This window comes from Phytophthora infestans, genomic scaffold, assembly GCF_000142945.1.
Source record: "Phytophthora infestans T30-4 supercont1.37 genomic scaffold, whole genome shotgun sequence".
Classification (NCBI taxonomy): Eukaryota; Oomycota; class Peronosporomycetes; order Peronosporales; family Peronosporaceae; genus Phytophthora; species Phytophthora infestans.
The window spans coordinates 88,251-103,024 of NW_003303722.1; the positions used below are offsets into that span (position 1 = coordinate 88,251).

The following is a 14,774-nucleotide window of genomic DNA, read 5'->3' on the forward strand; positions in this document are numbered from 1 at the left end:
TGGAAACCTATTATTCCGTACAAAAGATGCTAAAACAAAGACTGCAATCCTCGAAGTGCGCTGTATTATTACATGTAGAGTGCTTTTCTTACTGAACGAATTTGTAGGCTAGCTTTTCTTGAAGAGAAAAACCTTGCAACGTCACATTTTTCTTAAAAATAATGGGCCATTTTAAAAAAATAAAAAAGCATATTGTCGCATGCTTCATTCAATCAAATTTGGCATACTCTTTCCAACCTGCAATTATGACGAGGCATTCTGCCGAATCGTCGCTTGCTGCCAGCGACTCAGATGACGGCTTCCAAGACTCATTGAGCGATGAAGAAGAGCACGAAACACTGCTTAACCAGGAGAGCGTGGCGTTGGAGCGTCGCATGAAGACTGTAAGGCTTCGCAGATAGCCATCACACTGGTTCTCTTATATTTGATATCTCTATTCTCCAAACCTATACTGAACCGTCAGATGGGCATCCGCGACGGTCTGGAGCTGGGAAAGGAAGACACGCTGCAGCAAGGCTTCGACCAGGGCTTCACAGAGGGGGCAGTGCGCAGTTTCCGCTTCGCACGGCTACGTGGGGCTCTCGGGACATCGTCAGCCTGCGGCCTCTTACCTCTCGACATGATGACACAAGCGAAAGCCTGCATGACTCAATTGAGGTCACTCGAAATGGACACGAGTGTCCACAAGGACGGAGAAAAGGACCCGTCATCCGACGACACCGTCAAACTAGCCGAGACCATCCTAAAAAGCGTCAACCTGGACCTCTCAACGTCCTCCAAGCAGTAGAATCTAAAGACGTTATAGAGCCCCAGCGTCCACCTGAAATCACTGAACTGTTGCTCCTGTCGTGTCCAGAATCAAACTGCCCCGCTTGATGCGACGTCCAGTCGAGGCAGCGACTTCATCCGCAGAGGAGCAGTATGAGGCCGTGCAGCTCGGACAGCCGCCGTGCCATTCCCGACGCCAGAGCAGCTGGACGTCGGGCCCTCTCCTTGGTGTTTGCCCACCAGCGCGACCCTCTCCAAGCTCGAGTTGTCGATGTCGAACAAGCCAGTCTCATAGATCTCTTTACTTTTATCAGACACAAATGTCTGCATCGAGAGATTGATCAACGAGTTGATACTGGCGTTCACAACAGCGTGGGGATTCGTCTTGGGGATGCGGAAGCCTCCGCGATACACAAACTCGCCTGTTCCCGGCGCGTTGTGTACCGAAGCTCCGCCACTTTTTGGTCGTATATGTTGTGCAGATGTTCCACACTCTTCTCCTGTTCAACGAGCGAGCAACTTGCTCGTGTCTGTCGCTGTCTCGTTGTAGACGCTCACTCGACGTACGCTACGAACGAGTTGATCTCCCGCGACGATTCCTCCTGACTGACCGTATAAACTGCATACTTTCTTGTAATTTTCTACTTGTCGAGTGCACTCCGGCCCAGATATCTTGAATCCGAGCGGCAATCGTGCTCTGTCTGAAGTCGACGCGATGGCTGTGGCCGTCACTTCTTGTCGGAAGTCTTGCAGATCTAAAGCCGCTCCTTGCACCAAGTCGGTTCTTAACTCTAACCAGTTCTAGTTGCAACGTCGAGTTGGCCACTTCGTGCTCGATTTTCAGTCGAAGTTGCGCCGCGCGTAGCGACTCGATCGCCTGAGCTAACGCCACGTCCGCGTAGATTTTCTGCGTAGAATTTTCATTATTTTCCGGTGTTTTTGGGTCCTCTAAACTAGTTGGACTGTCAATATTCGAGTCCGAGGTTCCATCCGGAGGTCGTGACTCAGAGTCTGGAGCTTTTTCGTGTTCGGTGGCGTTATTGCTGTCGTCTTCTTGATGATCAGTCAGACGATCTGTCAGGTTTAATTTAGTTTCAATAGCTGCCAATCGCGAAAAGATATTCTCGAACCGAAGCTCCAATGGGGACACAGTCGACGGAAATGACTTTTACAAAATCGTTCTCGTCACCGTTCGTGTTGGCGTTGGATGCAGCAGAGCTTGTCTTCCACGAAGGACGTTGGTTTGAAACATCTCTTAAAAGAAAAGTACAGTAGTTTAGAGTTGCTGGAACTGGTTGGTGCTGTCCGTAAATAGCACTAGAACTACCGTGGTTTGCTCCGGTCGCTTCTGCTGGAAGGGCGCAAACACGCCTTGGTGACTGTATCAGCATCTGGCTAAAGGGTCGATTGGATCAAAGTACACCTGACCCGCAATTGACCCGTAAAAAACTAACATGGTTTAACAATATGAAAGTATTGGCGGGACCCCGCCCCCTTTAGGAAACCGATGTTGAGGGCAATTATTAAATTTTTATTTTTACTCAGTATTAGCACCGAGTATTAGACGTACTAAAGATATTGGCATACTATTTCGACTATCATTTGTATAATTGCCGTCGAGCTTGGCTACTGTGTCGTGCCGCTTGGGCGCAGCCTGTATTAAACCGTGTTAAATCCATCATCTCACCCTCGATGCTGACTTGATGAACAAAAATAAAATAAAAACGAAGCTAAGTGCTGGACATATCTCTACAACAGTTGTTCAGGTCAGCTTCTAAGCAATAAAATGGCTACTAATATCCTTTTTTTGCATTTTTTTTAAATACAAGTACTGAAATCATTCCGGTTTTGTGTGGGAATACCGGGGTCCCGCCAACGCCTTCATATGTTGCTGGAAAGAAGTGTTTAATTGGTCAGCTAAACGAATTCGAAAAAATGCCATAAATTGGCGGACGACACTGAGTGGCTCCTAGCCAACCAGAGGAGATTAAGCTTCTTCTCGATGCCAATGCTTCAAGCAGGATGTAATTTATTTTTCCTGACCGACTGACCAGTTGATGGCCTGCTCTGGGACCATAGAAAAAGGTGAAATCTAAAGTTATCGTAGCCCGGACGAGGCCCGAAGTGTTCACTGAGATCAAGGCTGTTGTGCCAGCCATAGGTTCGGGCAGAAAGTGATCACAGGTCGACTTTTAAACAATGGATGAAGTATCTCCTACGAGAGTGGGTCCAAAGTATTAATTTTGGTGTTCTGTTCTTCGGTACAGTATCCCATTATATTTGAAGTAAATACTGTCCAAAAGATGCGTTTGAGAGGAAAAATGAGCCGACATTCCGTATATTATTATCGTAGCCCAAGCAACAGCAGAAATAACAAAGAGCCAATATATGAATATATTTTAAAACAAACCACTGCAGTCGTATTTCCTTATCTTTATCTTCATTTCAGCATACTTCAAACCAGCTATCCCAGTCTCGGTAGCGCCTAATGTGCTCCGACTTTTTGAAAAAGCACGGTTACCAATTCGTACACGTAGTCGTCCCATTTACAATAATATACTGCAAAAAATATGCGGCAACTTTGATTTTAGTGAGCAAAAATCGGAAGATAAGAGCTCAGATTAAACAAGCAAATTAAAATACAGGCATAATACAGCACTGTATGTTAAGATATTGGGTGAGCTGTACGACTTAGTAAGCACAGCACGTACAGTCCCAGAAGGAGAAAGGTGGTCGAAGACTAAGGACGGAAAATTTAGCTGTAAGGACTCAAGAGATCTGGCCACAGTTTGCCTTTTGCTTTTGAGAGAGAAGCATACTCAAGAAGAAACCGTAGTTGCGGTCGAGGTAGTAAGGGAAGTAACAAGATTTTATTCGCTTTCTGCTACTGTCCAGAATACCAGCGCAATTACGTAACAGGGTTATGAGCCCAACGATGCTGAACAAGGGAAACGGAGACTCAGAAGCCAAGAAAGCGGAGGTAGAGTGGAATAAAGATGGCCGTCCAGTGAATTGGAATGGACGCAATTGGCCTCTTTACAAGCGCACCATGATGAGATACCTGACTTGCTACAACGTAGAGGACAATGGCTGGCGTTTGGACGACATCTGTGACGGTAGTGTTGAGTACCGAAACACCAATGGTAACGAGGAGGAGCAACGATTAATGCGGCAAGACCAGTTACCCGCCAAGTTGATTGCAAGTTCACTATCGTGCACCCTCGCCCAGAAAGTAATGCGGTTGGACTACGGGTCAGACATGTGGAACTACTTGGCTACGCGCTTTGAAGGGCGTGAAAACGAGATGACTACACTGTACACACAACGTGCCGTTCGTCAGAAGCTCGAAAGTGCATCATGTCGGCCAGGTGCAGACGTTGAGAACCACTTACTGTACATGATGGGGCTACGCGAACAGTTGGTTGTACTGGATGCAGACGTTAGTGACTCTTGGATGGTCGACTTCATGGCTCGATCTGTGTCGCAGCTGCCATTTTACAGAGTGTTGAGAACTCTCATGCTAACTGGAGGCCTCCACACGATGAAGACACCAGATCAAGTGAAGTCAATGATCCTCGTTCTGGACAAGAAGGAGCTAGTGGATAAACAATCCCAAGTTCGAATTAATCCCGATGTACGAGATGAAGCTGGAGGCGGTCGGCAAGGTGGCCGCAGTAACGGTGGCAAGCCGATGCCAAAGTACCAGAATCGTAACAAGGACAGGTCTACCATAAACAGCGATGGCAGTCAGAAGTACTCGGGATACTTCAAGAGAAGAACCGACGAGCAGCAGCGGCAGTATGAAGAAGATCGAGAGAACAAGAGCTGCTTTGGCTGTCACCAGCCGGGGCACACTCGAAGAAACTGCCCAGAAGAGATGAAGCCAGAGCCGAAGAGCCAAAATGGCAGTAGTGTCGGTAACGTCCGCAATCATGCCAACTTCACTCATTCGTCGGGGGTGGCTAGCCGCGAACCACAAGGACCTGCGCAAAAGCAGGAGGGACGCGCCTACTCACGAGAAGCTTCACAGTCGAAGAAAGGCACTGCCAAGTACCAACAGAAGCTTGAATACCACAATGGAGCAACACAGCAGTTGGCCGGAGATAAGAGATACTTTGTCAACTACCGTGATCTAACGCTAGAAGAACAAGATAGAGCTACAGCTCATGGCTACAACGGCAAGAGTACTCCAATCGGCATTGGATCAATTGACTTATGGGTCAATGTTAACGACAATCCAGTAGTTCTTCGAGTCGAGAACGTATACTATTCGCCACAACGGACAAATTTGCTCTCCCAGTCGGCGGCAACGGAGCAAGGATTTTAAACCTCATATGACGACTCGACGAGAGAATACACGTTGAATATGAACGGTGAAGTAGCACTTAAGGTGCAGGTACAACCGTCCAAGCTGTGGACGTTCACAGCAGACAACTCATTCTTACCAGGGAAAAAGTCGGAAGAAAACCAGTCAGCGCCAAAGACAATGATCAACTACGCAATAAGTGATGGCGTCGCAGACTTGCAGAGCTGGTACGAGCGACTAGGCCACATCTGCCCTCGATTTGTGAAGCAAATGGCCGATCAAAACTTGGTCGAAGGGATGATGTTAAGAAAGAGGGACTTTGACATGTGTGAAGCCTGTCAACTTGGAAAACAACGCGCAAAAACACCATTGAAACAACTAGATCGTGGAGTGAAACGACGAAACCGGTTAGTGTTTGCCGATCTGCTATTTCCGCCAAGTCATTACAACTGTACGCGTTTCAAGGCAGTATTGGTGATAATGGACGCTCACACGAGGTTTAAAACGATTTATCCGGTGCAGACCAAGCAGAAGGAAGAAATTAATGCACTGATGAAGCGATATGTCGTTTGGGCTGAAAGGCAATCACCAGAATGGAAGGTGAATGAGATCATTACAGACGGCGGTGGTGAGTTCGAGAATGGACAGATCACAACATGGTACCAGGAACACGGCATAATACATACCGTCATACCACCGAAAACATCTCGGCTGAACATGGTGGAGCGTACCCATCAGACGATAAGTGGTATGATGAAGACAATGATGAAGGAATCGGGCTTCCCGACGTCATTTTGGATCGAAGCACTGTATTATGCAGTGTATCTTAAGAATAGATCACTCTCAAGTTCAATTAACTGCACGCCGTACGAAGGAATGTGGGGAAGACGCCCAGATATTCACCACATTAGGAAATTCGGAGCTCTAGTCTACGCACACACGAAGGTTGGGCCTTCACGTCACAAATTTGCCGACAACTGCAAGATTGGATTTGTGCTCGGCTATCGTGATGGAGTTCTTGGATGCAAAGTCTATTTTCCTGCAGAAGGTTCAGTATTAATTGCTGGAGAAATCACTGCCAACGAACGAGTTCTATACAAAGATCGACACCACACTGATTTTGATCGCCGCGTAAGAGACTGGGTGCTAGCTGAGCGACCAGATCTAACAAGTGCAGGCCGTCATGATTACGACTTACCAGTCGTAGGGGGGAGTGACGGAGATAGCAGCAATGATACCGTCGATACCGAGCAACATAGCTCAAGATCTGTTGGACCAAGCGTCAGAGAGCCGCCATGGCTACGGAAACCGCTGCCAAGCTTTGGAAACACCATGGCGGTGCATCCTGAAGTGGGTCGTCGAAAACGAGTTAGTGACAGTATAAAACACATCAGATTTGCTGTTGACGATGATAGTGAGCCAAATACTAGCACGTGTCAGGAAACAGTGGACTCGAGTTTGGAAGAAGAATCAGAGGATCTTGACCAAGAAGCTGAAGAGCAATTTGAATACGCAGAATTAATTGCAAGATCGCTGCTCGACGACGTGGATGAGAATACGCTTAGTGATGGAAGTAAAGATGGTGCTGAAAAGGAGAAGAAACAGCGCTTAAAGAGGGGTATGAAGGAGTTTGCGGAGCCTGAAGAAGAAGATTTAACTGCTGACGAGATGCAAGTGTATGCTGCGCTAACCGCGATTGCACTTATTACAGAGACGCCTACGCAGCCACAGCAACGCACATGGCACATTTCGGAGTTAAAAGTCCCAAGAACAGTATCTCAGGCGATGAACGCACCCCAGAGAGCCGAATGGTGGAAAGAAATGGAGAAAGAAGTGTCAGCAATGGTTGAAAAAGACGTACTTGAGCTGGTTCCGGAGACGGACATCCCAATAGGGATGAAAACACTTGAGACGATGTGGCGATTTCAGCCCAAGACTGATGATTTTGGAAATATTTTGCGCTATCGCTCTCGCCTCTGTGCTTTTGGAGACAAAGAGGTACCAGGTATTGACTTCAGTGTATTGGACACATTCTCACCTGTGGCGCGAATGGCTTCATTCAGATTGTTTGTTGCACTTTGCCAAATTTACCGATTGGTTGCCCACCAAGGTGATATCAACACAGCCTACCTGAATGCACCGAAGAAACAACTCGCATTCATTCGACGAATCATAGGATTCCCACTCAAACCAGGATGGGTTTACAAGGTGAAGAATGCGTTTTATGGTTTGCATGAAAGTGGACGTGAATGGTACGAAGAGCTGCACAGTTGGCTGAGTGAAAAAGGAATGGAGAGAAGTACGACTGAACCCTGCATGTATTTCCGATTTGAAGGGCAATCTATTGCTCTCCTTCTTATCTACGTGGATCATTTTATCTATGCTACGAACAACCCGAGCTGGAAGACAACGTTTTTCGCAGACATTGATGCAAAGTATGGCATCAAAGACTTGGGTCGGCTAGGAAATTATCTTGGTGTACAAGTTGAATGGCAAGATGATGGTGTTTTACTTCACCAGACAAAGTACGCGAAAGATATCTTGAAGCGATTCGGGTTTGCAGACGCTGTTGGTTGCCGATCACCAATGGACACTACGGTCAAGCTGGAAGCTGCAAAAGAAGGTGATAAAGAACCCGGTTTGCCGTATCGTGAAGTAATTGGAGCATTGATGTACTTGGCGACAAGCACTCGCCCGGATCTTGCTTTTCCTGTTGGTTATTTGAGCCGTCATGTACAGCATCCGAACGCAGCACATGCAGGAGCATTAAAGAGAATTTTACGGTACTTAGTTGCAACTTCGGACCATGGCGTGCTCTTTAAGAACCAAGACAATGAAGCTGCAGAGAAGTTGGAAATCGACGGATACGTTGATGCTGATTGGGGCAATTGCCCGGACACGAAAAAAAGCGTAACTGGATATGTGATGATGATGGCGGGAGGACCGGTTACGTAAGCTGCGCGACGGCAAACAATTGTGGCGCTAAGCACTGCAGAAGCAGAATATGCTGCGGCTTGTGAGGCGTGTCAAGAAGGAGCTGCTATTAAGAACATCTTGTCGGAGATTGTCGGTAAGAGCACTCTGACATTTAAACTTGGAATTGACAACCAAGCAGCGATTTCACTAGCTACTCACCCCACGTACAGCAGAAAGACACGTCATATTGAGTTACGTCTACACTACGTGAGAGATATGGTTCGACAGAAAGGTGTTATACTATGGAACGTGAAAGGAGACGAACATCCTGCGAACCTTCTGACGAAACCAATGGGGTTGACGCGGCTTGATAGGACAAAGACCATCATCGGTATGAAACCGAAGATCAGCAAGACTCGCCGTGAAACCGAAAGAGAGAAGTATCGTGAGGAAGTACTGTGTGGGAGCAGAGTGAAGAGAGATGAAGATTAGTTCCGAGAGAGCTATCTCGGAGGGCGGCGTGTTAAGATATTGGGTGAGCTGTACGACTTAGTAAGCACAGCACGTACAGTCCCAGAAGGAGAAAGGTGGTCGAAGACTAAGGACGGAAAGTTTAGCTGTAAGGACTCAAGAGATCTGGCCACAGTTTGCCTTTTGCTTTTGAGAGAGAAGCATACTCAAGAAGAAACGGTAGTTGCGGTCGAGGTGGAAAGGGAAGTAACAAGATTTTATTCGCTTTCTGCTACTGTCCAGAATTATAGCGCAATTACGTAACACTGTTAAGATTATGGTAGCAATACTGCCTTAAAGAACATCGGCTTTAATTTTTTCTGCACATCCATTTACAGTGCTTTGACTGCTTTCACTAAAGTATTTTTTAAGATGCTAAACATTTAAATCCAAGTAGTATAGTTTCGGGAATCGAATTAATTTGCCGACATCATTTTTCACAAGTTTATTAGAACGTCTTCTTACACGAAATTGAATTCAGAGCGTTTAACATTTGTACTTCAGATTAAAATTTAATCACATGTCCCCAATCTCGTTCTGTAATTTGGAATGAAATTTTCATGTCTTTTCTTAATCGTAATATTTGCGTTAAAGCGGAAAATCCAGAAGTTTTCTGAACACGATTTGCTACTCTTAATTTTGTTGAAAGAAAATCAGAAGCACAGTTGTCAGTGACACCAGTCCCTTCAATACTATAATAACTTGGACCTTTGGCTTACAGGTGCTAGGGACAACCATCGCGGATTGAATTGGGTTGATCGATCAAGTTGTCGAAATTTTTCCGTATCTTGGATTCTTCTCTTTTTCTGATGGCCAGTACGCGTGCACTGAATGCAATCCACAGATACACCCTGACGACGTACATACATATTTTGTCGCTGCATCAGACGTGCGGCGTGCAGCAGAAAAACGCAGTCCTTTAAATCACATATAACTACCGTAATAAAAACAGGGTGCCAACTGAACTGAATTTGACCCATCATCTAAGAATTGCACAAGTTCAAAATGTCTATCCAGCCCCTATTTAGAAAATCTACACGAGACGGTTAAATGGAAGGGTCATCGCATTACAAAATCAATATTATAATACATATAATGGTATGCGGTTAGGACATCGAGGGAGGCTAAAAAATCGAAGGTTTCAATTTGTCCGTCTCACCAGGTCTATGAAGGCGGCATATCGTAGCTGTTCGTGGCGTCCAGTGGGCCTTTCTATCGGCTTTGACTCAAAAACCGCCTCGACGTTTTTTAGCTTCCACACATTGCATTTCAACATCAAATTGAGAAACACGTAATGCTAAGGATTAGATAATCATAAACTTGTCAAAAATTCAAGGATCAATTAACCCAGGCCGAATGTTCGTCAAAATAGATGATGTCAAGAAATATAGAAAGAACTACCGTCGTGCTAGCCACACATGGAGTTTTGTGGCTGTGGTGTACGCGATTTTTTTAAAGCCGGTCGCGCATTAAGTCGTGTCTGAAAGTGCTGCAGCTACTCAATATCGAGGGCGGCTATCCACCGTAGCTAGGAGCATCCGGCTGACAAGGGCAACTGGTAACCAGTCCGATTGTCCTCCAGAGCCCATTTCTCGACTCGTCTGCGGAGTCCTTTAATCATTTGAGACCAAGACGCATGTTTCGTCGAAGTCTCATCTTCCAAGGTTGGAGCTCGACTTGGCCTCTACCAGATCCGTCGGTGTGTGTCGAGCCACAAGTCTCTTTGTTGCCATCTCCTATATTCTAATCCCCCGAAATCCGCCATTTTGTGAAAATTCGGCGTCCTCCCACGTCCCCTTACGCTAGCTACATCAGCAGTTGTTCGCCTATGCCTCAGCTTCCGCGCGTCGAAAAAGCATGGCTGGAGGCAGCAAAAAATGGCGACGTCGACCAGATGAAGACGCTGCGAAAATGGTATCCGCAGTGGCTTAATCTCAGTCGGGTAACGTAAACGTTCAATCTATTCTTCCACCCCGCTTGTCTGTTGTTAAAATTAAGAATCTTGACAGACCGTCGACGAAGACACGGCGACGAACGATTCCGACGGTTTCCTGCCCTCGCGGTCGCCTGGCTTCTGCAGTTGGGACGGTTTCCACTTGCGCACCGTCGGAGCATCGGCCCTACACACGGCGACCTGGCATAGTGACAATAAGATTGTCCAGTATCTTCTTGAAGAGGGTCAGGACCCCGATACAGAAGACGAAAGCGGCATGACAGCAATTGTGTTGGCAATCATGCACCACAATTTACAAGCGACGCGCTGTGTCTACCGCGAACGCGTTGCAATCCAGCGAAACTTGGCCATGGACGTAAGTAAAAAAAAAATCTTTTTATTAACTTATTCTGATCATGCCAACATTTTTTTCTTCTTTTCAGTGTCGAGAGGAAGATGATCTACGGACACGTCACACAGTGTCCCTCATCCAACTTTTCCTACGTTTCAATGCTAATGTCGACAAACAGTGTCAGCGAGGGAAGACTGCACTGCATCATGCCACAACGGACGATGCGTACGAGGTCGCACGTCTTCTTCTCTCCAGTGGAGCGAGTGTCGACGCGCAGGATGGGATACGTCTGGTGGTTCAACAAAATATCAGACCTAACACGTGTCTTTAATCGACAGGAATGGACGTCTCCACTACACCATTGCATACAACCGCCAAGTCTATTGGTAGCAGATCTGCTCCTTTGTAGTGTGTGGCAAGCAAGGAGGCGTACCTCAACGGCAAGGAGGCTATCCTGAATCAAGAACCCCATCCCAAACTACAGCGTCGTCTATCAACGTGAGGTTGCAGTCTTACTGCAACCCTGGTGCTCGACTCTCAAGGCTGTGCCTAGGGTGAAGCTCTTGGTCCTGATAGGAGTAGGAGGAGTCGAGTAGAACGCAGGAGCAGGAGTTAGTAAAAAGGAAGCTCACTTCTTAACTTGCAATCAACAAGCACCAGCATTTCAGCAACGCAAAGCGGTAACTACCACAAAGTATACTTTAGTCCTAAGGGACCGAAAGCATGGCAACCAAGTCACATCAGTACGAAGCTGATGGTGACGCAGTGATGAAGTCTGTAAATCAACCGGTATTCGAGTTCGTCAAGGCGCCGTGGTTGAACGACTGGAGTCATGATGCATTGGTCAAATGGAACCAAGCACGTGACCAGTACGAGGAAACTATTCGGCAACGCTGTTTTGAGAGTCGTGAACGACCCGAGACCGTGATGAAACCAGTAAAATCCTCAATCGACCGGAAGTTGCTGGAGGTGGTATGCCTGTACGAGTTACGGAAGGCTGTAGATAACGTCAGCAGTGAGGAGCTCCTCATGCTGATTAAGCAGCGCATTGGTACTGTAAAGAACGAGCAGATCCCTGACTTGGACGAGTTGTTCAAGAAGAAGCTGAAGATCGACTTGGCAGAAGATGATATCGATGCTCGTGTACTACGCTACTACCGTGATTTCTCCTCCATTATTGAGAACCATGGTTTAGGAAAAATACTTGGTGTCGGAGACCCAGATGCAGAGAGTTTTGCTGAGCGTATGAAGTTACGATGCACCATCTTGATCGACAACCTTGAGCCTCGTATGGTACGTGATGATGTCAAGCGACATTGCAAGTATGAGTGCAGAGAGGCGAAGAGAAACGATTTCATGCTCTTTAACATCATTAAAGAGAAGGCACGGGCTCAGCACAAGTATCACTTACTGTCGATGGAGCACAGGTCCAAATCTGGACCTAACCGAAGGTCTAGCCATAATGAAACGAAGACTAAAACCGGTAGTGGAGAACAGCATACTGCTGTGGAAGCCCGTAGAGACGGCACTCAGCGGAGTTCACCAACGACTAATACTGGGTCTCAACCCCAGAGAAAGGATTCAAAGCCACCCAAGACTGGCTGCTGGGTCTGTCAAGGCTCGCATTGGCTTCGTGACTGTCCGACAGCGACGGATGACGACAAGAGACGTGCTGTCGACAAGATGGATGAAATAAAGGACCGGTCACGAGTTAAGGTGGTCCGGACTTTGCCTCAACCAGGGGAAGTGATGATCAACGAGCTCGTGGTCTTGCCGTATTGTGCTGACTCAGGATCTGACTCATCTGTTATCCCTCGTGCAGTGGTCGACGAGTTAGTTGCACTTGGTAGCGGTGTGGAGATGCATGTCCTACCCTCTCCAATTGAGGCTATCGTTGCTGGAGGTTCTACAGTTACCTGTTTTGACTCTGTTACGGTGGATGTCGTGCTGCAATCGGCAGCGGGTACTGTGAAGCTACCTGACGTGACCTGTTTGGTTATGGAGGGTGAAGAGACCGATTTTCTTCTTGGTAACGACACTCGTCTCACTCGGAATTGATGTAAACCAGCAACTTGAACAGCTGGCTGGGGGTTCACTTAGTGAAGATGTGGACCCATTTGAAGACGATGGATGTGCAGATCTCGAGCTTTCTGGTTTGGAAGCTCGCAGTAAATTGGAAGATATGGTGGTCGCAGCTGGGAATAATGGTTTTGACGCTGACTATCTCTCTTTTCTTCACGATACCGTGCTGGAGTATGAGGATATTTTTCGGATTGACCTGGGTGCTGGTCCCCCTGCCGACATTGAACCACTGCGAATTCAGTTGGTGGACGGAGCTGTACCTTTTAGAGCGCGTTCACGGCGCTATGCCAAAGTCCAACGCATTTTCCTTAGGGACTACACGAAGCGGCTCGAGCTGATGGGCTTTATTCGACAAAATAACCAAAGTCATTGGGCATGTGCAGCTGTGCCTGTGGCCAAACCCAAGTCACTAGGTGATTTCCGGATGACAGTCGACTATCGCCCTGTAAATGCACTGACCGTACCGATCGCTGGAGCAGCCCAGGATGTGACGGATTCTGCCGACGAAGCGGCCGGAGCTTACGGTTTCGCGGATTTCGACATGCCAAAGGGATTCTGGCAGCTTCCTCTACATCCTGACAGCCAGGAGATAATGAGTTTTGTTACGACCGGTACTGTATGGACACCTACGCGCGTTCCACAGGGAGCGAGTGATTCGGCAACACATTTTCAGAACGAGATGCAAAAGGTTTTTGCCGGGATGCTGTACGCCCACCTACTTGTGTGGATTGACGATATTCTCGTCTATGCGGACGATGCGCCTACGTTTATCGCTACACTTCGTGAATTCTTTTCTATTGTCCGCACTCACCGGCTGAAACTCAGCGTGAGTAAGAGCTGTTTGTTTCAGAAGGAGATCCGTTGGTGTGGCCGCATCTTCAGTGGCACTGGCATTCGCCATGACCCTGAACGCATTAGTGCGTTGCAAGCCCTTCCTCTCCCTACTACAGCCGCTGACCTCCAACAATTTTTGTGTGCTGCTGGGTGGATGCGCGATACGTTGCTCGACTTTGGCCGCACCATGCGCCCGTTGCATGACAAGTTGGAGGCGGTTTTATGTGTTAATGGGCGAACTAAGAAACTAGCAGCCGGGGTGTTTCTTTCGTGGACTTTGGACGAAGAAGACGTGTTCAACTCCGCAAAAACCCTGCTTGGATCCTCGTAACTGTTGCATTTTCCGACGACGTCGTCCACAGTGGCCGTGTTTAGTGACGCCAGTGAACTGGGGTGGGGGCTCGTCGTGACTCAAGTGGATGACTGGGACTCTGCATTACCTGCTAACGAGCAGCAGCACCAACTTCTAGTATGCAAAAGCGGAATTTTCGACGAGACGGAACGTCGGTGGAGCATCATTGAGAAGGAAGCGTACCCGATCATTTGGGCTGCCCGCAACCTGGGCCATCTTCTCGTCCGTTCTTCAGGCTTCAGGCTGTTCTGCGACCACAAGAACCTGATCTACGTGTTCGCACCAACACACGAAGTTAAACGTCACGTGCGTGGCAAATTACAACGGTGGGCGTTATCTCTCACTGGTCTTCACTACCAAATCGACCACATCGATGGTACGGCGAACGTGTGGGCCGATCTACTCTCGCGGTGGGGTTCTTGTGGTGAGGCAGGGGTGCACGTGAAGTGCAAATTCGTCACGCGTAGCCAGCAACGCATTGACGACGCGACTGAACGCCAACTTGACGAGCTGCGTCCGCGTCAAGGCGACTTTGTCTTTCCGACCTTGAATGAGATCAGCCAAGTGCAACAGCAACACAAGCGGAATGCACCCAGAGCAACGGTGTGCGATCACAATGGCATCATGACTGTCGACGGAAAAATATGGATACCAGAGTCCGTGAAGGAGCTACGACAGCGCATTCTCATTGTGGCTCATCGCGGTAGTCAAGGACACCATG

At 47.7% G+C, this 14,774-nt stretch overlaps 2 protein-coding genes across 2 annotated transcripts; both read left to right on the forward strand.

Moving 5' to 3' along the window:
• Positions 1-245: 245 nt before the first annotated feature.
• Positions 246-787, forward strand: PITG_15360 (uncharacterized protein; the record flags this gene model as incomplete). The annotated part of the gene is made up of 2 exons (XM_002898280.1): positions 246-383; positions 464-787. The coding sequence occupies 2 exons, from the start codon at positions 246-248 to the stop codon at positions 785-787; spliced, it is 462 nt and encodes a 153-aa protein (XP_002898326.1).
• A 9,541-nt stretch (positions 788-10,328) lies between these two features.
• PITG_15361 (uncharacterized protein) lies at positions 10,329-11,175 on the forward strand (the record flags this gene model as incomplete). The annotated part of the gene is made up of 4 exons (XM_002898281.1): positions 10,329-10,442; positions 10,510-10,809; positions 10,964-11,010; positions 11,124-11,175. 4 exons carry the CDS (start codon positions 10,329-10,331, stop codon positions 11,173-11,175), a joined length of 513 nt encoding a protein of 170 aa, XP_002898327.1.
• Positions 11,176-14,774: the final 3,599 nt, after the last annotated feature.